Source organism: Salvelinus fontinalis, chromosome 13 (genome assembly GCF_029448725.1).
Source record: "Salvelinus fontinalis isolate EN_2023a chromosome 13, ASM2944872v1, whole genome shotgun sequence".
NCBI lineage: Eukaryota > Metazoa > Chordata > Actinopteri > Salmoniformes > Salmonidae > Salvelinus > Salvelinus fontinalis.
Window position 1 is genome coordinate 15,954,204 of NC_074677.1, and position 25,483 is coordinate 15,979,686.

General features: G+C 42.9%; 1 protein-coding gene across 4 annotated transcripts in view; it reads left to right on the top strand.

Annotated features, from left to right (window-relative positions):
• The window catches only part of kirrel3a (kirre like nephrin family adhesion molecule 3a), a 289,865-nt gene that overhangs the window by 259,130 nt on the left and 5,252 nt on the right, over positions 1 to 25,483 (top strand). For 2 of the 4 annotated variants that reach the window (XM_055941855.1, XM_055941856.1), the window contains exons 13-16: positions 1,558 to 1,641; positions 2,485 to 2,594; positions 2,985 to 3,074; positions 3,369 to 3,395. In XM_055941855.1, the coding sequence (XP_055797830.1) occupies positions 1,558 to 1,641; positions 2,485 to 2,594; positions 2,985 to 3,074; positions 3,369 to 3,395 (311 nt within the window). The remainder of the gene's footprint in view (positions 1 to 1,557; positions 1,642 to 2,484; positions 2,595 to 2,984; positions 3,075 to 3,368; positions 3,396 to 25,483) is intronic. The other 2 variants (XM_055941857.1, XM_055941858.1) reach the window with 1 other exon arrangement.

Here is a 25,483-nt window from a genome sequence, read left to right on the forward strand (position 1 = left end):
CACCAATCCGGTGCCACCTGTACCGGCTCCACGCACTCGGCCTCCAGTGCGCATTCACAGTCCAGAGCTTCCGGCGACGGTCCCCAGCCCAGAGCTTCCTGCAACGCTCCCCAGTCCAGAGCTTCCGGCGGCGGTCCCCAGTACAGAGCTTCCGGCGACGGTTCACAGTCCAGAGCTTCTTGCGACGGTTCACAGTCCAGAGCTTCTGGAGACGGTTCACAGTCCAGAGCTTCCGGAGACGGTTCACAGTCCAGAGCCTTAGGCGACGGTTTCCAGTCCAAAGCCTCCGGCGACGGTTCGCAGTCCAGAGTTTCCGGCGACGGCTCCCAGTCCAGAGCTTCCGGCAACGGTTCCCAGTCCAGAGCTTCCGGCGACGGTTTCTAGTCCAGAGCTTCCGGCGATGTTTCACGGTCCGGGACCCCCCGGTGACGGTCCACGGTCCGGATCCTCCCGCGACGGTCAACGGTCCGGAACCTCCAACGACGGTCAACGGTCCGGAACCTCCAACGACGGTCAACGGTCCGGAACCTCCAGCGACGGTCAACGGTCCGGAACCTCCAGCGACGGTCAACGGTCCGGAACCTCCAGCGACGGTCAACGGTCCGGAACCTCCAGCGACGGTCAACGGTCCGGAACTTCCAGGCAAGGCGTACGGTCCTGTTCCAGGGCGGGAATCTTCCTCTGCGCCGATGTCCAGTCCAGGCACGGTGTCCAGTCCCGCTCCATTGCAGGAGCCTTCCTCTGCGCCGGTGCCCAGTCCAGGCACGGCGTCCAGTCCCGCTCCATGGCCGGAGCCTTCCTCTGCACCGATGCCCAGTCCAGGCACGGCGGCCAACTCAGCTCCATGGCCGGAGCCTTCCTCTACCCGGCTCCATGGCCGGAACCGTGGTCTGGGCGGGGGCAAAGACCCGCACCGGAGCCGCCACCGACACTAGTCACCCCCCCACCCTCCTCATTTGGTTTCAGGTTTTGCAGCCGGAGTCCATACCTTTGGGGGGGGATACTGTCTTGCCCTAACCATAGAGAGTCCTCGGTTCTCTATGGTGTTTAGGTGAGAGTGTGACTGGGGCGGTTATCTAGTTTATAGATTTCTAGGTTGGTGGTTTGTGTTTTTCCCAATTAGAGGCAGCTGGTATTCGTTGCCTCTGATTGGGGATCATATTTAGGTAGGCTTTTTTCCCACCTGCATTTGTGGGATATTGTTTGAGCACTACGTCGTCACGTTCTTTGTAAGTTTTGTTATTTTGTTTCTAGTTTCACTTTGTAATTAAAGATGTGGAACTCAATTCACGCTGCGCCTTGGTCCGCTCATTTCCAAAATCGTGACAATCATGTAGTAGCCTAAAACTATCGCTATTACATTGAACTGTGTGAATGGAATAGGAATGACAGTTGTCTAATATACTGTAATAGAAATCAGGCCATGCACATTAAAACCCCAAAATGGTCCTCCACCATCTTAAACGGTACTGACCGCCGCTGGTTGAGTGTAGTGATACAGCGCTCATATATATGGTCAATGTAGAATGCTGTTAACCTTGTTGTTGTTTACCACAGAAGACGTTCACCTCGTCATGTCCTCCTTACCCGTATCCATCTCCTCTCGCCAGAGAGACCTGGCAGGCAAAATTAAAACAGAGAGTAAGTAACCCTTGTATATGATCTTACCATATCATAGGCTGTCGATAAAGTGTATTTTACTAGTGCCATGCATAAGTGCTACAGAAATATGAATATGTATAATGTCCATGAATGACAGCAGTCACTGCTGTCTGTTTAGGAATAAGGATCCTGCCAACATAAAGATATGATTGTATATGAAAGTTATCACCAATTTCAATGACACTCAAGTATACAGTGCTCTATATAATGTCCATAACACATAAATAAGCAGCACATGACACCTTATAATCGAATCATTCATACATGCGTCTGGCATACCCTGTGTCAACTGCCGGCGGTTAATATTTACACACATGAGCATTTATGGTTAGGAGTTAAGCATTATGCATGTATTCAATGTATTCTTTGGCACACATAGCCCTAGCACTGAAGGGTTGCTCATTTTTAAGCATATATCATGTTCTATAAAGATTCATAATGTGGCTTAACTAGGTGACATACCCATCAATGTATTTGTTCCTATTTATTAATATTTTATAGCGCATGAAATATGGTTATAGATGATTTGTGACCCATTTATGCAGTGCTTATGAAGCCTACATAAGATGCACTTCAAATAAAGCAGGACCCAGTTTTGTAATGAGCTGTGACTGCTGTGGGAGTGTAGAATAGTTCCAGTCCACCAAAGAACATGTTATGATGCTGATGCTGTCTGTGGTCTGGCTGTGGAGCTAAGGGACTCTCCAAGCTCCCATCAAGAGATCTAAGGGGCCACAGCTTTTAAAGCCGCTCGGATGTGGTATGATGCGGTGCCAGAGGACTTCTGTCAGTGGTGCCATCAGTTTCCCTGTCTCTCTACAGATCTCAAAGGAGTGGGTTTGGCAAAAAACGACATCCGGGTGGAGATTGTTCACAAGGATCACAACGTAGCGCGGGAAACAGAGGAGCACACAGCAATCAAGCAGATGATGGTGAGTTGAACGCTACTCATCTCTCCTCTCTGCATGTCATTTATGAGTCCATCGATATTACATCTGAATTGATTGAAAATGTTCTAATCAACAGTTCATTGAAGAACATTTTCCATTCTACAGTACATCTATCTAACAGACTTACTGCAAACACAGTAACCCAAAGATCTAATTTAGACATGGCATTTTACTGAGGGATGTAGCATTAAAAAAGAAAAGTGGGTTAACCCTGAAAACAGACAGCCATGCTTATTTAATGTAAATAGGCACGTAAATGCTATTAACCAAATAAAAACAGTGTTTGCATGCGTTTACCCTCCACTACACCCCTGATAGTACATGAATATCAAACAGCCATTCAGTGACATGTCTGCCCCCTTGGTGTCTCAGATTGAGCGTGGGGACTTCCAGGCACAGGAATCTGTGCTGAAGCAGCTCGAAGTCCTACAAGAGGAAGAGAAGGAGTTCCAGCACATTAAGGTGGGCATAGAGCCAGGCATACACGAGGCAGTGATACAGCATTAGTAGGGATGTCCTAAAATGTGCACCGTACGCTGCACTACAGTTCAAGGAAAAACATATATTCTATTCAGTTAGTACTCCTATTCTGTTTCTTCTCTAGCACATTAAAGTGGGCACAGAGTCAGGCATACATGGGGCAGTGATACAGCATCAGGAATGTCTTAAAATGTACACCGTATTCTAGTTCTAGTAGGAACATGTATTCTATTCAGTTAGTACTCCTATTCTGTTTCTTCTTCTTTTTCCACACAGAATGGCTTATTGATGTTCTGCTCACATGTAAGAAATCTTATTTCAGTCACAATCCACATCTATTCTAAGGAGAATCTCTTCTAGATCTACAGTACTGGAGTGTTGTGAAAATAACCAGTAGGAGTTGCATGAAACAAGGCTGCCTATTAAGATACCCATGAGCAAATAAAAAAATCTCTACATTTATGCTACATTTATGCTACATTTATGCTCATTTTTTGCGCGGCCTTCTCATGCAGCTGCAACTGCAATACATTTGTAAATCATGACCCATCTTGAGTTGGGCTCTGGGATGGTGCAATTGTTGAGAGGGTGAGCTTATGGTTGTGTGGGGGTAAGGGCTGAATGTGTGTGGGTGTATGTGTGTATCCCACAACTGTTGCGAAGGAAGAAGTAAAAGATGTTAGGGACTATAGAGGATGATTCACAGCAATATGTAATAAAAATCGAGGTGAGGGCGATGGAAATGCATTTGGCAATGGATCTGCTTCGGTTCGGTGGATGGTGCTGTGTGCACTTTTCGAAGGATGGATCCCAGTCGGTCCGGGGCTGTGCGATGCGGGGGGTCGGGGGTGGTCTGCCGGGCATTGGGATGACAACCCAACTCGAGATGGGGGCTTTTGGCGGGTGGAATAGTGGGGACCAATTGGAGGTTTGCTTAGTGGAGATGCAAATGTCATGGTACAACCATATAGATATAGACACTCAATCATTATGTTACTTTTTAATAGGACGTTTACAAACATATATTTTGATAAAAATAATTGAAAGGTGTGTCTCATTATGGTAAGTGGTGAAATAAGTATAGCCAGTTACAATTGTAATGGCTTAGCAGATAATAAGAAAAGACGATCAGTATTTACCTGGCTAAAAGAGAAGGATTATAATAGCTACTGTTTACAGGAAACCCATTCAACAGTTTTAGATGAAGTTTTGTGGAAAAAGAACTGGGGGGAGGCAAAATATATTTCTCCCATGGGCAAAGAAATTCAAAAGAGGTGATGGTTTTAATTAATAATAACTTTGATCCAAATGTGCAACTTGTCCAAACAGATCCTCAAGGTAGATGGATTATTTTAAATATGTTATTGGACAATAAACATATATGGCTTATTAACCTAAACGGTCTGAATAATGATGATCCAAGCTTCTTTGACAATATATATAAGAATGTATCAACTCTACAAGCAACACTAGACTCTATTATTATAGTGGGAGATTTTAATACGGTCTTAAATACCTCTATGGACCGGAAAGGAAATCACACTACAAACTATCACCCTCAGGCACTTAAGGAAATCAGGAATGTCATGGATATATTGGAATTAGTGGATATATGGAGACTTAAATACCCTGACCTAGTGAGATATACATGGCGGAGGCTTAATCAAGCTAGTCGCCTTGACTACTTTCTTATATCATTCTCTCTGGCACCAAAAGTTAAAAAGTGTTTGATAGGGGACAGAATGCGGTCGGACCATCACATAATTGGCATATATATTACTCTTACAGAATTTCCACGTGGGCGAGGATATTGGAAATTTAATCAAAGCCTACTAGATGATAAATTGTTTAGAACTAGGACAGAAGAATTTATAACTGACTTTTTTAGACTTAACATAGGTACAGCAGATCCCCATATTGTATGGGACACTTTTAAGTGTGCCTTTAGAGGCCATGCAATTCAGTACTCATCTATAAAACAAAAGCAATTTCGATCAAAAGAGTCCATATTAACAAAGGAAATTGAAGGACTAACAGTACAGTTAGATAACAATATAAACGGTACCATAGAGGCACAGAATAAGTTAGAGGAAAAACAAAAAGAAATGGAGGAACTTATTCAAGAAAGATCCAGTGTAATATATTACAAAAATAAAGCGAACTGGATGGAATATGGGGAAAAATGCACCAAATTCTTTTTCAATCTTCAATATAGAAATGCTACCAAAAAAAACGTATTAAAACTTGTTACAAATGATGGAGTCACGCATGATTCACCAAATGATATTTTGAAAGAGGAAGTAAAGTACTTTAAGAATATATTTTCGTTTCAGGCTCCTCCATCTCCACTAACTGAAACTAATTGTATGGATTTTTTTCCCTAATAATAATGTAAAATTAACATCTGTACAGAAAGACTCATGTGAAGGCCTAATTACAGAGGAGGAACTACTTGATGCAATTGGGGCCTTTAAGGATGGGAAAACTCCAGGACTGGATGGCATACCAGTGGAAGTATACAAAAAAAAATTGATATACTCAAAGGACCATTATTAGCTTGTTTTAACCACTCCTATATAAATGATAGATTATCAGACACGCAACAAGAAGGTGTGATATCATTATTACTGAAACAGGACCCAAGTGGTATATATAAAGATCCAGTCCATTTAAAAAATTGGAGACCTCTTACACTTCAGTGTTGTGATGCAAAAATCCTAGCAAAATGCTTGGCGCATAGAATAAAAAAGTTTTGTCAGATATTATTCATCCTAATCAGACAGGTTTTTTACATGGACGATACAGTGGAGATAATATAAGGCAAGTACTGGAAACAATAGAACACTATGAAATATCGGGGACACCAGGCCTGGTTTTCATAGCTGAATTTGAAAAGGCTTTTGATAAAGTACGACTGGAGTTTATATATAAATGCCTAGAATATTTCAATTTTGGGGAATTTCTTATAAAATGGGTAAAAATTATGTACAGTAACCCTAGGTGTAAAATAGTAAATAATGGCTACATCTCAGAAAGTTTTAAACTATCTAGAGGAGTAAAACAAGGTTGTCCACTATCGGCATATCTATTTATTATTGCCATCGAAATGTTAGCTGTTAAAATTAGATCAAACATTAATATTAAGGGATTAGAAATCCAGGGCCTAAAAACTAAGGTGTCATTGTACGCTGATGATTCATGTTTTCTTTTAAAACCACAACTAGAATCTCTCCACGGCCTCTTAGAGGATCTAGATACATTTGCTATCCTCTCTGGATTAAAACCAAATTATGAAAAATGTACCATATTACGTATTGGATCACTAAAAAATACACATTTTACATTGCCATGTAGTTTACCAATTAAATGGTCTGACGGTGATGTGGACATACTCAGTATACAAATCCCAAAAGAAAGAAATGATCTCACTCCAATACATTTTTATAGAAAGTTAGCAAAAATAGATAAGATCTTGCTACCATGGAAAGGAAAATACCTGTCTATTTGTGGGAAAATCACCCTGATTAACTCTTTAATCATATCACAGTTTACCTATTTGCTTATGGTTTTGCCTACACCTAGTGACCTGCTTTTTAAATTATATGAACAAAAAATATTCAATTTTATTTGGAACGGCAAGCCAGATAAAATTAAAAGGGCCTATTTACATAACGATATGAATTCGGAGGGCAGAAATTATTAAATATTAAAGCATTAGACCTCTCACTAAAGGCATCAGTCATACAAAAGTTATACTTAAATCCAAACTGGTTCTCTAGTAGATTGGTACGAATGTCTCATCCTATGTTCAAGAAGGGCCTTTTTCCCTTTATTCAGATTACACCTGCTCACTTTCGGTTGCTTGAAAAGGAAATAATCTCCAAAATATCTTTATTTTTTAAACAAGCCTTAGAAAGTTGGTTGCAATTTCAGTTTAATCCACCTGAAAGGACGGAACAAATAGTACAACAAATCTTGTGGTTAAATTCAAATATAGTAATTGATAAAAAAACGGTATTTATCGAAGAAATGTTTAAAAAAGGTATAATTTTTGTGGATGATATCATAAATAGGACTGGTGGAGTAATGTCACACATGCAGCTAACACAGACATATGGAAATGTCTGCTCTACCCAAAATTACAACCAATTAATTGCAGCATTACCACAAAAATGGAAGAGGCAGGTGGAAGGGGATAAAAGTAAGGAACTTGTATGTCGGCCTTATATTAAAGAACATAAATGGTTAAAGAAAAGTGTGATAAATAAAAACATATACCAATTTCATTTAAGGACCAAAAAACTTACAGCTGTGCCATATAAATTGCAAAATAGTTGGGAAGAGATTTTTGATGTACCCATTCCATGGCACATGGTTTATGAATTGATACACAAAACAACGCCGGATTCAAAACTTCTAATTTTTAAATTTAAATTATTGTACAAAATTCTTGCAACTAATAGAATGTTATATATATGGGAGATACAATCTTCCCAGCTCTGTAGATTCTGCTGTGAGGAGGCAGAGTCATTAGACCATTTATTTTGGTATTGTCCGCATGTAGCTCGTTTTTGGTCACAGGTCCAGGAATGGTTGAAGAATTGCAACATTTGCGTAGAACTAACGCTACAGATAGCAATACTGGGGGATTTGAAAAGCCATAGTCAATCAATCAATAATATAATAATTATTTTAGCAAAAATGTTTATTTTTAATTTACAATCCGTGGAAGCTATGAGAATAGGAAGATTCAAATCTTTTGTGAAGCATCACAGCACAGTTGAAAAATATATGGCAAATAAAAATCCGAAATGGATGATGTTGGAAGATAGATGGGAAAGGTTGAGTGGAGCTGAAGGGTGGGACTAATAACAAGATAAACAATGTAGGGCATACGGGATCTGTGAAATGTGTATAGGTGCGGAGCTATTGTGAAATAGCACAGTTACAAGTGGAAATTAAACTGGATGGACAACAGAAATAGAGGAAGGACTAAGAACAAACAAGAGAGAACTATTATAAAGTAGACTGTGTCTGTAAAATGTGTATAAGATGTATAAATTGAAGGTAAAAACAGAAATGTTTATCAGTTTACTCCAATTGGGGGATCGGTGGTAGGGTTTGCGGGGAATAATAATAAAGGTATACTCTTTAAAAAAAGTATGTATGTCTATGTAGGTATGTGTATGTATATATGTGTATATGTATGCATACGTGAATGGATATATATATTTACCCCAAAAAAATATGGGGGATTGGAAATGATGCAGACAATTACATTGGAAGCAACATTCTTTCTGCAATATTAAGCTGATCCACCCCCAAAAAAAAAAAAAAAAAAAAAAAGATACCCATGAGCAAGTCAAGGTAGAGTAGAAGGGAGTACCTGTAAATCCGTCGTCGTGTATATTTTGTTTTCCCTATTATAGAACGACCACTCTCCCACTTATAACACTTAATTTTCATTATATATAACTGAAAGTAGAAATATGCAGATTAAAGAATGGACGAGTGATTGAATTTCAAAGGGATTGAGGAGAAACTTCAAAAGCAGGTAGAGTGCTTCTTAATTCATTCTAAATTCCATTAGGCATCCGGAACCACGTTAGAGTTTCTGAATTGATGGAAAAGTTCATTTCTAAAGTGGAGGCAATCGCTTCAATCCAAACATGAGAAATGATTGGCTATGTCCCCCAATTATCTCTCCTTGCTCCCAAAGTGTGCACTTTTTTCCCTCATTCAACCTTTTCACTCCGGACGCTTTATCTGGACATGGTTCGTCAACACCTTCAACAACCGAAGCTAAGTAGTAACATTAACATGATGTCTTCTAATTGCAGTCGCTGTACTCATAATATACAGGAGAACGATCGCCTTACGGCGAAAATAGCTGTGCTGCAAGCCCAGCTTCAGACGCAATCGTTAGGCAAGGGTATTTTCAGTGTAGGAAAGGAAGAAACAGCGTCTGTGCCACCAGTAAGTACAGATAGTAACGTTAGTATAAATCCCCCCGCACAGTCCCCGCAGCCGGACAACTTTCTCATGGCTTCTGGAGGGAAATGCTGTTGGAATGCTCAACCGGTGTCGCTCATTCAGCCGACAGAAACTTTCAACCGGTTTTCCCCATTATGTAGCGAGTCGGAGTCTGAGTCTGAGTCTTCTCTTGTCTCTACTCCTCCCGTTACGGGGTCTGAGACGCCGAAGGCTTCCACCGTTAGCTCTGACAAATTGAAAACCCTAGTCATTGGCGACTCCATTACCCGCAGTATTAGACTTAAAACGAATCACCCAGCGATCATACACTGTTTACCAGGGGGCAGGGCTACCGACGTTAAGGCTAATCTTAAGATGGTGCTGGCTAAAGCTAAATCTGGCGAGTGTAGAGAGTATAGAGATATTGTTATCCACGTCGGCACCAACGATGTTAGGATGAAACAGTCAGAGGTCACCAAGTGCAACATAGCTTCAGCGTGTAAATCAGCTAGAAAGATGTGTCGGCATCGAGTAATTGTCTCTGGCCCCCTCCCAGTTAGGGGGAGTGACGAGCTCTACAGCAGAGTCTCAGCACTCAATCGCTGGTTGAAAACTGTTTTCTGCCCCTCCCAAAAGATAGAATTTGTAGATAATTGGCCCTCTTTCTGGGACTCACCCACAAACAGGACCAAGCCTGACCTGCTAAGGAGTGACGGACTCCATCCTACCTGGAGGGGTGCTCTCATCTTATCTACCAACATAGATAGGGCTCTAACTCCTTTAGCCCCACAATGAAATAGGGTGCAGGCCAGGCAGCAGGCTGTTAGCCAACCTGCCAGCTTAGTGGAGTCTGCCAATAGCACAGTCAGTGTAGTCAGCTCAGCCATACCCATTGAGACTGTGTCTGTGCCTCGACCTAGGTTGGGCAAAACTAAACATGGCGGTGTTCGCCTTAGCAATCTTATTAGGATAAAGACCTCCTCCATTCCTGCCATTATTGAAAGAGATCGTGATACCTCACATCTCAAAATAGGGTTACTTAATGTTAGATCCCTCACTTCAAAGGCAGTCATAGTCAATGAACTAATCACTGATCATAATCTTGATGTGATTGGCCTGACTGAAACATGGCTTAAGCCTGATGAATTTACTGTGTTAAATGAGGCCTCACCTCCTGGTTACACTAGTGACCATATCCCCCGTGCATCCCGCAAAGGCGGAGGTGTTGCTAACATCTACAATAGCAAATTTCAATTTACAAAAAAAAATGGCGTTTTCGTCTTTTGAGCTTCTAGTCATGAAATCTATGCAGCCTACTCAATCACTTTTTATAGCTACTGTTTACAGGCCTCGTGGGCCATATACAGCGTTCCTCTCTGAGTTTCCTGAATTCCTATCAGACCTTGTAGTCATAGCAGATCATATTCTAATTTTTGGTGATTTTAATATTCACATGGAGAAGTCCACAGACCCACTCCAAAAGTCTTTCGGAGCCATCATCGACTCAGTGGGTTTTGTCCAACATGTCTCTGGACCTACTCACTGCCACAGTCATACTCTGGACCTAGTTTTGTCCCATGGAATAAATGTTGTAGATCTTAATGTTTTTCCACATAATCCTGGACTATCGGACCACCATTTTATTACGTTTGCAATCGCAACAAATAATCTGCTCAGACCCCAACCAAGGAGCATCAAGAGTCGTGCTATAAATTCTCAGACAACACAAAAATTCCTTGATGCCCTTCCAGACTCCTTCTGCCTACCCAAGGACGTCAGAGGACAAAAATCAGTTAACCACTTAACTGAGGAACTCAATTTAACCTTGCGCAATACCCTAGATGCAGTTGCACCCCTAAAAACGAAAAACATTTGTCATAAGAAACTAGCTCCCTGGTATACAGAAAATACCCGAGCTTTGAAGCAAGCTTCCAGGAAATTGGAACGGAAATGGCGCCACACAAAACTGGAAGTCTTCCGACTAGCTTGGAAAGACAGTACCGTGCAGTACCGAAGAGCCCTCACTGCTGCTCGATCATCCTACTTTTCCAACTTAATCGAGGAAAATAAGAACAATCCAAAATTTCTTTTTGATACTGTTGCAAAGCTAACTAAAAAGCAGCATTCCCCAAGAGAGGATGGCTTTCACTTCAGCAGTAATAAATTCATGAACTTCTTTGAGGAAAAGATCATGACCATTAGAAAGCAAATTACAGACTCCTCTTTGAATCTGCGTATTCCTCCAGGGCTTAGCTGTCCTGGATCTGCACAGCTCTGCGAGGGCCTGGGATCGGGAGAGACACTTAAGTGTTTTAGTACTATATCTCTTGACACAATGATGAAAATAATCATGGCCTCTAAACCTTCAAGCTGCATACTGGATCCTATTCCTACTAAACTGCTGAAGGAGCTGCTTCCTGTGCTTGGCCCTCCTATGTTGAACATAATAAACAGCTCTCTATCCACCGGATGTGTACCAAACTCACTAAAAGTGGCAGTGATAAAGCCTCTCTTGAAAAAGCCAAACCTTGACCCGGAAAATATAAAAAACTATCGGCCTATATCGAATCTTCCATTCCTCTCAAAAATTTTAGAAAAAGCTGTTGCGCAGCAACTCACTGCCTTTCTGAAGACAAACAATGTATACGAAATGCTTCAGTCTGGTTTTAGACCCCATCATAGCACTGAGACTGCACTTGTGAAGGTGGTAAATGACCTTTTAATGGCGTCAGACCGAGGCTCTGCATCTGTCCTCGTGCTACTAGATCTTAGTGCTGCCTTTGACACCATCGATCACCACATTCTTTTGGAGAGACTGGAAACCCAAATTGGTCTACACGGACAAGTTCTGGCCTGGTTTAGATCTTACCTGTCGGAAAGATATCAGTTTGTCTCTGTGAATGGTCTGTCCTCTGACAAATCAACTGTACATTTCGGTGTTCCTCAAGGTTCCGTTTTAGGACCACTATTGTTTTCACTATATATTTTACCTCTTGGGGATGTTATTCGAAAACATAATGTTAACTTTCACTGCTATGCGGATGACACACAGCTGTACATTTCAATGAAACATGGTGAAGCCCCAAAATTGCCCTCGCTAGAAGCCTGTGTTTCAGACATAAGGAAGTGGATGGCTGAAAACTTTCTACTTTTAAACTCGGACAAAACAGAGATGCTTGTTCTAGGTCCCAAGAAACAAAGAGATCTTCTGTTAAATCTGACAATTCATCTTGATGGTTGTAAAGTCGTCTCAAATAAAACTGTGAAGGACCTCGGCGTTACTCTTGACCCTGATCTCTCTTTTGACGAACATATCAAGACTGTTTCAAGGACAGCTTTTTTCCATCTACGTAACATTGCAAAAATCAGAAATTTTCTGTCCAAAAATGATGCAGAAAAATTAATCCATGCATTTGTTACTTCTAGGTTAGACTACTGCAATGCTCTACTTTCCGGCTACCCGGATAAAGCACTAAATAAACTTCAGTTAGTGCTAAATACGGCTGCTAGAATCCTGACTAGAACCAAGAAATTTGATCATATTACTCCAGTGCTAGCTTCCCTACACTGGCTTCCCGTTAAGGCAAGGGCTGATTTCAAGGTTTTACTGTTAACCTTTAAAGCGTTACATGGGCTTGCTCCTACCTATCTTTCCGAGTTGGTCCTGCCGTACATACCTACACGTACGCTACGGTCACAAGACGCAGGCCTCCTAATTGTCCCTAAAATTTCTAAGCAAACAGCTGGAGGCAGGGCTTTCTCCTATAGATCTCCATTTTTATGGAACAGTCTGCCTACCCATGTGAGAGACGCAGACTCAGTCTCAACCTTTAAGTCTTTACTGAAGACTTATCTCTTCAGTAGGTCATATGATTGAGTGTAGTCTGGCCCAGGAGTGTGAAGGTGAACGGAAAGGCTCTGGAGCAACGAACCGCCCTTGCTGTCTCTCCAGGGCCGGTTCCCCTCTCTCCACTGGGATTCTCTGCCTCTAACCCTGTTACTGGGGCTGAGTCACTGGCTTGCTGGTGCTCTTTCATGCCGTCCCTAGGAGGGGTGCGTCACTTGAGTGGGTTGAGTTACTGACGTGAACTTCCTGTCTGGGTTGGCGCCCCCCCTTGGTTGTGCTGTGATGGAGACCTTTGTGGGCTATACTCGGCCTTGTCTCAGGATTGTAAGTTGGTGGTTGAGGATATCCCTCTAGTGGTGTGGGGGCTGTGCTTTGGCAGAGTGGGTGGGGTTATATCCTTCCTGTTTGGCCCTGTCCGGGGGTTTCTTCAGATGGGGCCACAGTGTCTCCTGACCGCTCCTGTCTCAGCCTCCACTATTTATGCTGCAGTAGTTTATGTGTCGGGGGCTAGGGTCAGTTGGTTATACCTGGAGTACTTCTCCTGTCTTATCCAGTGTCCTGTGTGAATTTAAGTATGCTCTCTCTAATTCTCTCGTTCTCTCTTTCTCTCTGAGAACCTGAGCCCTAGGACCATACGTCAGGACTACCGGGCATGCTGACACCTTGCTGTCCCCAGTCCGCCCGGCCTTGCTGCTATTCCAGTTTTAACTGTTTCTGCCTGCGGTTACGAAACCACTACCTGTCCCAGACCTGCTGTTTTCAACTCTTAATGATCGGCTATGAAAAGCCAACTGAAATTTATTCCTGATTATTATTTGACCATGCTTGTCATTTATGAACATTTTGAAAATCTTGGCTCTCTCTAATTTTCTCCTTCTCTCTTTCTCTCGGAGGACCTGAGCCCTAGGACCATACGTCAGGACTACCGGCCGTGGTGACTCCTTGCTGCCCCCAGTCCGCCTGGCCTTGCTGCTATTCCAGTTTCAACTCTTCTGCCTGCGGTTATGGAACCCCTACCTGTCCCAGACCTGCTGTTTTCAACTCTTAATGATCGGCTATGAAAAGCCAACTGAGATTTATTCCTGATTATTATTTGACCATGCTTGTCATTTATGAACATTTTGAAAATCTTGGCTCTCTCTAATTTTCTCCTTCTCTCTTTCTTTCTCTCGGAGGACCTGGGCCCTAGGACCATGCATCGGGACTGCCGCCCGTGGTGACTCCTTGCTGTCCCCAGTCCGCCTGGCCTTGCTGCTATTCCAGTTTCAGCTGTTCTGCCTGCGGTTATGGAACCGCCACCTGTCCCAGACCTGTTGTTTTTCAACTCTTAATGATCAGCTATGAAAAGCCAACTGAAAATTATTCATGATTATTATTTGACCATGCTTGTCACTTATGAACATTTTTGAACATCTTGGCATAGTTCTGTTATAATCTCCACCCGGCACAGCCAGAAGAGGACTGGCCACCCCTCATAGCCTGGTTCCTCTCTAGGTTTCTTCCTAGGTTTTGGCCTTTCTAGGGAGTTTTTCCTAGCCACCGTGCTTCTACACCTGCATTCTAGCTGTTTGGGGTTTTAGGCTGGGTTTCTGTACAGCACTTCGAGATATTATCTGATGTACGAAGGGCTATATAAAATAAAATTGATTGACTTGTTCACTTCCCTTCACTGATTTGAAAAAAAAATAGTGGAAACTTTCACTAGCCCATATCTCCAGCAATGCAATGCTTTCAGATTTCTGGGAAGTAGTGAACAAGTGCACATTTCAGGATAAATTATATGTTATTGGGATGCACCCATCTAATCTGATTGGAATGAACAAATTCTGGACACCTGGAGGCAAAATTAACATTACACATATATATATATATATATATACACACACATACATATATACATATATATATATATATACACAGTACCAGTCAAAAGTTTGGACACACCTACTTATTCATGGCTTTTTCTTAATTTTTTCTATTTTCTCCATTGTAGAATAATAGTGAGGAAATCAAAACTATGAAATAACACATATGGAATTATGTAGTAACCAAAAAACTGTTAAACAAATGTAAATATATTTTATATTTGAGATTCTTCAAGTAGCCACCCTTTGCCTTGGCTGACAGCTTTGCACCCTCCTGGCATTCTCTCAACCAGCTTCATGAGGAATGCTTTTCCAACAGTCTTGAAGGAGTTCCCACATTTGCTGAGCTTTTGTTGGCTGCTTTTCCTTCACTCGTCTGTCCAACTCTTCCCAAACCATCTCAATTGGTTAAGGTCAGGTGACTGCCAAACATACCCTCGTAAAACTGACTATCCTACCGATCTTCGACCTCGGCGATGTCATTTACATAATAGCCTCCAACACTCTACTCAGCAAACTGGATGCAGTCTATCACAGTGCCATCCGTTTTGTCACCAAAGCCCCATATACCACCCACCACCGCAACCTGTAAGCTCTCGTCGGCTGGCCCTCGCTACATATTCGTCTCCAGACCCACTGGCTCCAGGTCATCTATAAGTCTTTAAATAGGTAAAGCTTTGCCTTATCTCAGCTCACTGGTCACCATAGCAGCACCCACCCGTAGCACACGCTCCAGCAGGTATATTTCACTGGTCACCCCCAAAGCCAATTCCTCCTCTGGTCGCCTTTCCTTCCAGTTCTCTGCTGCCAATGAGTGGAACGAATTACAAAAATCGCTGAAGTTGGAGACTTATATCTCCCTAACTAACTTTAAGCATCAGCTATCTGAGCAGCTCAACGATCGCTGCAGCTGTACATAGCCCATCTGTAAATAGCCCATCCAACTACCTACTTCATCCTTAATGGTTTTTATTAACTTTTTTTGTTGCTATTTTGCACACCAGTATTTCTACTTGCACATCATCATCTGCACATCTATAACTCCAGTGTTAATTTGCTCAATTGTAATTACTCCGCTACTATGGCTTATTTATTGTCTTACCTCCTTTCGCCATTTGCACACTGTATATAGATTTTTCTATTTTGTTATTGACTGTAGTTTTTTTATCCCACGTGTAACTCTGTGTTGTTTTTTGTCGCACTGCTTTGCTTTATCTTGACCAGGTCGCAGTTGTAAATGAGAACTTGTTCTCAAATGGCCTACCTGGTTAAATAAAGGTGAAATAAAAAATAAACAAATTATGGAGGCCAGGTCATCTGATGCAGCACTTCATCAATCAATCAATCAATTTTATTTTATATAGCCCTTCGTACATCAGATAATATCTCGAAGTGCTGTACAGAAACCCAGCCTAAAACCCCAAACAGCTAGAATGCAGGTGTAGAAGCACGGTGGCTAGGAAAAACTCCCTAGAAAGGCCAAAACCTAGGAAGAAACCTAGAGAGGAACCAGGCTATGAGGGGTGGCCAGTCCTCTTCTGGCTGTGCCGGGTGGAGATTATAACAGAACTATGCCAAGATGTTCAAAAATGTTCATAAGTGACAAGCATGGTCAAATAATAATCATGAATCATTTTCAGTTGGCTTTTCATAGCGGATCATTAAGAGTTGAAAAACAACAGGTCTGGGACAGGTGGCGGTTCCATAACCGCAGGCAGAACAGCTGAAACTGGAATAGCAGCAAGGCCAGGCGGACTGGGGACAGCAAGGAGTCACCACGGGCGGCAGTCCCGACGCATGGTCCTAGGGCCCAGGTCCTCCGAGAGAAAGAAAGAGAGAAGGAGAAAATTAGAGAGAGCCAAGATTTTCAAAATGTTCATAAATGACAAGCATGGTCAAATAATAATCAGGAATAAATCTCAGTTGGCTTTTCATAGCCGATCATTAAGAGTTGAAAACAGCAGGTCTGGGACAGGTAGGGGTTCCATAACCGCAGGCAGAAGAGTTGAAACTGGAATAGCAGCAAGGCCAGGCGGACTGGGGGCAGCAAGGAGTCACCACGGCCGGTAGTCCCGACGTATGGTCCTAGGGCTCAGGTCCTCCGAGAGAAAGAGAGAAGGAGAAAATTAGAGAGAGCCAAGATTTTCAAAATGTTCATAAATGACAAGCATGGTCAAATAATAATCAGGAATAAATCTCAGTTGGCTTTTCATAGCCGATCATTAAGAGTTGAAAACAGCAGGTCTGGGACAGGTAGGGGTTTCGTAACCGCAGGCAGAAACAGTTAAAACTGGAATAGCAGCAAGGCCGGGCGGACTGGGGACAGCAAGGTGTCAGCATGCCCGGTAGTCCTGACGTATGGTCCTAGGGCTCAGGTTCTCAGAGAGAAAGAGAGAACGAGAGAATTAGAGAGAGCATACTTAAATTCACACAGGACACTGGATAAGACAGGAGAAGTACTCCAGGTATAACCAACTGACCCTAGCCCCCGACACATAAACTACTGCAGCATAAATACTGGAGGCTGAGACAGGAGCGGTCAGGAGACACTGTGGCCCCATCTGAAGAAACCCCCGGACAGGGCCAAACAGGAAGGATATAACCCCACCCACTCTGCCAAAGCACAGCCCCCACACCACTAGAGGGATATCCTCAACCACCAACTTACAATCCTGAGACAAGGCCGAGTATAGCCCACAAAGGTCTCCACCACAGCACAACCAAGGGGGGGCGCCAACCCAGACAGGAAGTTCACGTCAGTAACTCAACCCACTCAAGTGACGCACCCCTCCTAGGGACGGCATGAAAGAGCACCAGCAAGCCAGTGACTCAGCCCCAGTAACAGGGTTAGAGGCAGAGAATCCCAGTGGAGAGAGGAGAACCGGCCCTGGAGAGACAGCAAGGGCGGTTCGTTGCTCCAGAGCCTTTCCGTTCACCTTCACACTCCTGGGCCAGACTACACTCAATCATATGACCTACTGAAGAGATAAGTCTTCAGTAAAGACTTAAAGGTTGAGACCGAGTCTGCGTCTCTCACATGGGTAGGCAGACTGTTCCATAAAAATGGAGATCTATAGGAGAAAGCCCTGCCTCCAGCTGTTTGCTTAGAAATTTTAGGGACAATTAGGAGGCCTGCGTCTTGTGACCGTAGCGTACGTGTAGGTATGTACGGCAGGACCAACTCGGAAAGATAGGTAGGAGCAAGCCCATGTAACGCTTTATAGGTTAACAGTAAAACCTTGAAATCAGCCCTTGCCTTAACAGGAAGCCAGTGTAGGGAAGCTAGCACTGGAGTAATATGATCAAATTTCTTGGTTCTAGTCAGGATTCTAGCAGCCGTATTTAGCACTAACTGAAGTTTATTTAGTGCTTTATCCGGGTAGCCGGAAAGTAGAGCATTGCAGTAGTCTAACCTAGAAGTAACAAATGCATGGATTAATTTTTCTGCATCAGTTTTGGACAGAAAATTTCTGATTTTTGCAATGTTACGTAGATGGAAAAAAGCTGTCCTTGAAACAGTCTTGATATGTTCGTCAAAAGAGAGATCAGGGTCAAGAGTAACGCCGAGGTCCTTCACAGTTTTATTTGAGACGACTTTACAACCATCAAGATGAATTGTCAGATTTAACAGAAGATCTCTTTGTTTCTTGGGACCTAGAACAAGCATCTCTGTTTTGTCCGAGTTTAAAAGTAGAAAGTTTTCAGCCATCCACTTCCTTATGTCTGAAACACAGGCTTCTAGCGAGGGCAATTTTGGGGCTTCACCATGTTTCATTGAAATGTACAGCTGTGTGTCATCCGCATAGCAGTGAAAGTTAACATTATGTTTTCGAATAACATCCCCAAGAGGTAAAATATATAGTGAAAACAATAGTGGTCCTAAAACGGAACCTTGAGGAACACCGAAATGTACAGTTGATTTGTCAGAGGACAGACCATTCACAGAGACAAACTGATATCTTTCCGACAGGTAAGATCTAAACCAGGCCAGAACTTGTCCGTGTAGACCAATTTGGGTTTCCAGTCTCTCCAAAAGAATGTGGTGATCGATGGTGTCAAAGGCAGCACTAAGATCTAGTAGCACGAGGACAGATGCAGAGCCTCGGTCTGACGCCATTAAAAGGTCATTTACCACCTTCACAAGTGCAGTCTCAGTGCTATGATGGGGTCTAAAACCAGACTGAAGCATTTCGTATACATTGTTTGTCTTCAGAAAGGCAGTGAGTTGCTGCGCAACAGCTTTTTCTAAAATTTTTGAGAGGAATGGAAGATTCGATATAGGCCGATAGTTTTTTATATTTTCCGGGTCAAGGTTTGGCTTTTTCAAGAGAGGCTTTATCACTGCCACTTTTAGTGAGTTTGGTACACATCCGGTGGATAGAGAGCTGTTTATTATGTTCAACATAGGAGGGCCAAGCACAGGAAGCAGCTCCTTCAGCAGTTTAGTAGGAATAGGATCCAGTATGCAGCTTGAAGGTTTAGAGGCCATGATTATTTTCATCATTGTGTCAAGAGATATAGTACTAAAACACTTAAGTGTCTCTCCCGATCCCAGGCCCTCGCAGAGCTGTGCAGATCCAGGACAGCTAAGCCCTGGAGGAATACGCAGATTCAAAGAGGAGTCTGTAATTTGCTTTCTAATGGTCATGATCTTTTCCTCAAAGAAGTTCATGAATTTATTACTGCTGAAGTGAAAGCCATCCTCTCTTGGGGAATGCTGCTTTTTAGTTAGCTTTGCAACAGTATCAAAAAGAAATTTTGGATTGTTCTTATTTTCCTCGATTAAGTTGGAAAAGTAGGATGATCGAGCAGCAGTGAGGGCTCTTCGGTACTGCACGGTACTGTCTTTCCAAGCTAGTCGGAAGACTTCCAGTTTTGTGTGGCGCCATTTCCGTTCCAATTTCCTGGAAGCTTGCTTCAAAGCTCGGGTATTTTCTGTATACCAGGGAGCTAGTTTCTTATGACAAATGTTTTTCGTTTTTAGGGGTGCAACTGCATCTAGGGTATTGCGCAAGGTTAAATTGAGTTCCTCAGTTAAGTGGTTAACTGATTTTTGTCCTCTGACGTCCTTGGGTAGGCAGAAGGAGTCTGGAAGGGCATCAAGGAATTTTTGTGTTGTCTGAGAATTTATAGCACGACTCTTGATGCTCCTTGGTTGGGGTCTGAGCAGATTATTTGTTGCGATTGCAAACGTAATAAAATGGTGGTCCGATAGTCCAGGATTATGTGGAAAAACTTTAAGATCTACAACATTTATTCCATGGGACAAAACTAGGTCCAGAGTATGACTGTGGCAGTGAGTAGGTCCAGAGACATGTTGGACAAAACCCACTGAGTCGATGATGGCTCCGAAAGACTTTTGGAGTGGGTCTGTGGACTTCTCCATGTGAATATTAAAATCACCAAAAATTAGAATATGATCTGCTATGACTACAAGGTCTGATAGGAATTCAGGAAACTCAGAGAGGAACGCTGTATATGGCCCAGGAGGCCTGTAAACAGTAGCTATAAAAAGTGATTGAGTAGGCTGCATAGATTTCATGACTAGAAGCTCAAAAGACAAAAACGCCATTTTTTTTTTTGTAAATTGAAATTTGCTATCGTAGATGTTAGCAACACCTCCGCCTTTGCGGGATGCACGGGGGATATGGTCACTAGTGTAACCAGGAGGTGAGGCCTCATTTAACACAGTAAATTCATCAGGCTTAAGCCATGTTTCAGTCAGGCCAATCACATCAAGATTATGATCAGTGATTAGTTCATTGACTATGACTGCCTTTGAAGTGAGGGATCTAACATTAAGTAACCCTATTTTGAGATGTGAGGTATCACGATCTCTTTCAATAATGGCAGGAATGGAGGAGGTCTTTATCCTAATAAGATTGCTAAGGCGAACACCGCCATGTTTAGTTTTGCCCAACCTAGGTCGAGGCACAGACACAGTCTCAATGGGTATGGCTGAGCTGACTACACTGACTGTGCTATTGGCAGACTCCACTAAGCTGGCAGGTTGGCTAACAGCCTGCTGCCTGGCCTGCACCCTATTTCATTGTGGGGCTAAAGGAGTTAGAGCCCTATCTATGTTGGTAGATAAGATGAGAGCACCCCTCCAGGTAGGATGGAGTCCGTCACTCCTTAGCAGGTCAGGCTTGGTCCTGTTTGTGGGTGAGTCCCAGAAAGAGGGCCAATTATCTACAAATTCTATCTTTTGGGAGGGGCAGAAAACAGTTTTCAACCAGCGATTGAGTGCTGAGACTCTGCTGTAGAGCTCGTCACTCCCCCTAACTGGGAGGGGGCCAGAGACAATTACTCGATGCCGACACATCTTTCTAGCTGATTTACACGCTGAAGCTATGTTGCACTTGGTGACCTCTGACTGTTTCATCCTAACATCGTTGGTGCCGACGTGGATAACAATATCTCTATACTCTCTACACTCGCCAGATTTAGCTTTAGCCAGCACCATCTTAAGATTAGCCTTAACGTCGGTAGCCCTGCCCCCTGGTAAACAGTGTATGCTCGCTGGGTGATTCGTTTTAAGTCTAATACTGCGGGTAATGGAGTCGCCAATGACTAGGGTTTTCAATTTGTCAGAGCTAACGGTGGGAGCCTTCGGCGTCTCAGACCCCGTAACGGGAGGAGTAGAGACAAGAGAAGACTCAGACTCAGACTCCGACTCGCTACATAATGGGGAAAACCGGTTGAAAGTTTCTGTCGGCTGAATGAGCGACACCGGTTGAGCATTCCAACAGCATTTCCCTCCAGAAGCCATGAGAAAGTTGTCCGGCTGCGGGGACTGTGCGGGGGGATTTATACTAACGTTACTATCTGTACTTACTGGTGGCACAGACGCTGTTTCTTCCTTTCCTACACTGAAATTACCCTTGCCTAACGATTGTGTCTGAAGCTGGGCTTGCAGCACAGCTATTTTCGCCGTAAGGCGATCGTTCTCCTGTATATTATGAGTACAGCGACTGCAATTAGAAGACATCATGTTAATGTTACTACTTAGCTTCGGCTGTTGACGGTGTTGACGAACCATGTCCAGATAAAGCGTCCGGAGTGAAAAAGTTGAATGAGGGAAAAAAGTTGCGATGGAAAAACTCTTTTTCTTGGTCAAATAGCCCTTACACAGCCTGCCGGTGTATTTGGGGTCATTGTCCTGTTGAAAAACAAATGATAGCCCCACTAAACGCAAACCAGATGGGTTGGCGTATCGCTGCAGAATGCTGTGGTAGCCATGCTGGTTAAGTTTGCCTTGAATTCTAAATAAATCACAGACAGTGTCATCAGTAAAGCACCCACACACCATCACACCTCCTCCATGTTTCACGATGGGAACCACACATACGGAGATCATCCATTCACTTACTCTGCGTCATACAAAGACAAGGTGGTTGGAACCAAAAATCTCAAATTTGGACTCATCAGACCAACGGACAGATTCCACCGGTCTAATGTCCATTGCTCGTGTTTATTGGCTCAAGCAACTCTCTTCTTATTATTGGTGTCCTTTAGTAGTGGTTTCTTCGTAGCAATTCAACTATGAAGGCCTGATTCACACAGTCTCCTCTGAACAGTGGATGTTGAGATGTGTCTGTTACTTGAACTCTGGGAAGCATTTATTTGGCTGCAATTGCTGAGGCTGGTAACTCTAATGAAGTTCTCCTCTGCAGCAGAGGTAACTCTGCGTCTTCCTTTCCTGTGGCGGTCCTCATGAGACCCAGTTTCATCAGAGCACTTGATGGTTTTTTCGACTGCACTTGAAAAGACATTCAAAGCTCTTTAAAGTTTCTGGATTGACTGACATGCATGTCTTAAAGTAATGATGGTCTGTCGTTACTCTTTGCTTATTTGAGCTGTTTTTCCATAATATGGACTTGATCTTTTACCAAATGGGGCTATCTTCTGTATACCACCCCCACCTTGTCACAACACAACTGATTGGCTCAAATACATTAAGAAGGAAAGAAATTACAACAATTAACTTTTAACAAGGCACACCTGTAATTGAAATGCATTCCAGGAGACTACCTCATGAATCTGTTTGAGAGAATGACAAGAGTGTGCAAAGTTGTCATCAAGGCAAAGGTTAGCTACTTTGAAGAATCTCAACAACAAAAAATGTTTTGATTTGTTTAACACTTTTTTGGTTACTACATGATTCATATGTGTTATTTCACAGTTGTGATGTATTCACTATTATTCTACAATGTGGAAAGTAGCAAAAAATTACGAAAAACCCTTGAATGAGTAGGTGTGTCCAAACTTTTGACAGGTGCTGTAGATATGTGATGGGATGTGTAGACATTAAAGACATTATGGACAGTATGTGGATAGAATATTTAGCAGAATTGAAATCATAGGATAGAATAGTATATATACAGCATTAGTTGAATAGGATGGCATCGACTAGAATACAGTATATACATGTGAAATTAGTAAAACAGTATGTCAACATTATTAACGTGTGTTCCTTTATTTACTTGACCAGTTACTCCATAGGGCAGCAGCCTAGGGCAGCAGCCTCTTAGGTGCAGGTTTGAGTAACCGGGTGGTGTAGCCAGCTAGTGACAGTGACTATGTGACTACATTCAGTGACTATGTTCAGGGCAGGATACTGGGTGGAGGCCAGCTAGTGATGGCTATTTAACAGTCTGATGGCCTTGAGATAGAAGCTGTTTTTCAGTCTCTCGGGCCCAGCTTTGATGAACCTGTAATGACCTTGCCTTCTGGATGATAGCGGGGTGAACAGGCGGTGGCTCAGGTGGTTGATGTCCTTGATGATCTTTTTGTTCTTCCTGTGACATTGGATGCTGTAGGTGTCCTGGAGGGCAGGCAGTGTGTCCCCGGTGATTCGTTGGGCAGACCGCACCACCCTCTGGAGAGCCCTGCGGTTGCGGGTGGTGCAGTTGCCGTACCAGGCAGTGATACAACCCGACAGGATTCTCTCAATGGTGCACATGTAATAGCTTGTGAGGGTTTTAGGTGCCAAGCCAAATTTCTTCAGCCTCCTAATGTTGAAGAGCTGCTGTTGCGCCTTCTTCACCGCACTGTCTGTGTGGGTGGACCATTTCAGATTATCAGTAATATGTACGCCGAGGAACTTTAAGCTTGTCACCTTCTCCACTGCAGCCCCGTCGATGTGGATGTAGGTGTGCTACCTCTGCTGTCCACGATAAGTTCCTTCGTTTTGTTGACATTGAGGGAGAAGTTATTTTCCTCCTCCCTGTAAGCTGTCTTATCATTGTTGGTAATCAGGCCTATTACTGTTGTGTCGTCTGCAAACTTGATGATTGAGTTGGAGGCAAGTGTGGCCACACAGTCATGGGTGAACAGGAAGTACAGGAGGGGGTGGAGCACACACCCTTATGGGACCCTATGTTGAGGATCAGCATAGTGGAGGTGTTGTTTCCTACCTTCACCACCTGGGTGCAGCCCGTCAGATAGTCCCAGACACAGTTGCACAGGGCGGGGTTCAGTCTCAGGGCCCCAAGCTTAATGATGAGCTGAGAGGATAGTATGATGTTGAAGGCTGAGGTGTAGTCAATAAACAGCATTCTTACATAGGTATTCCTCCTTTCCAGATGGGATAGGGTAGTGTGCAGTGCGATGGCGATTGCATCGTCTGTGGATCTATTGGGATGGTATGCAAATTTAAGTGGGTCTAGGGTGTCATTTAAGGTGGAGGTGATATGGTCCTTAACTAGCCTCTCAAAGCACTTCATGGTGAAAGAAGTGAGTGCTACGGGGCGATGGTCATTTAGTTTGATTACCTTGGCTTTCTTGGGTACAGGAACAATGGTAGACATCTTAACTTCTCTGAGCTACGGATCCCTTTTACGGCATAATTTTCCTAAACAACCGCTGAATTGCAGGGCGCAAAATATTACTAAAATGCAATCACAAGTGAAATATACCAGAACACAGCTTAGCTTGTTGTTATTCCACCTATCGTGTCAGATTTTGAAAATATGCTTTACAGAGAAAGAAATCCAAGCTTTTGTGAGTGTATCAATCAATGCTAGAACAGTTAGCCTTATATTAGCTTGGTTAGCTTGGCCACGAAAGTCAAAAAAGCAATAGAATTAATCGCTTACCTTTGATAATCTTCGAATGTTTGAACTCACGAGACACCCAGTTACACAACAAATGTTCTTTTTGTTCGATAAATATTACTTTTATAACAAAAAAACACCATTTGGGTTGCGCGTTATGTTCAGAAAACCAAAGCCTCGTTCCGTTCGACGTATCCGTAATGGTCGTAGAAACATGTCAAATGTTTTTTATAATCAATCCTCAGGTTGTTTTTAACAAACATAATCAATAATATTTCAACCGGACCTATTCAATAAGAGTGAAAAAGAAAATAGAGAGCTACCCTCTCGCGCGCAGGAACTAATCAGAGGACACCTGACTACTTTTGAAAAATCTCACTCATTTTTCAAAATAAAAGCCTGAAACTATGTCTAAAGCCTGGTCACAGCCTGAGGAAGCCATTGGAAAATGAATCTGGTTGATACCCCTTTAAATGGAAGAAAGACTGGCCAGGAAACACAGATAAAAAAATAAAAAACACTTCCGGGTTAGATTTTCTCAGGTTTTCGCCTGCAGAATCAGTTTTGTTATACTCACAGAAAATGTTTGACAGTTCTGGAAACTTTGGAGTGTTTTAAATCCTAATCTGTAAATGATATGCATATTCT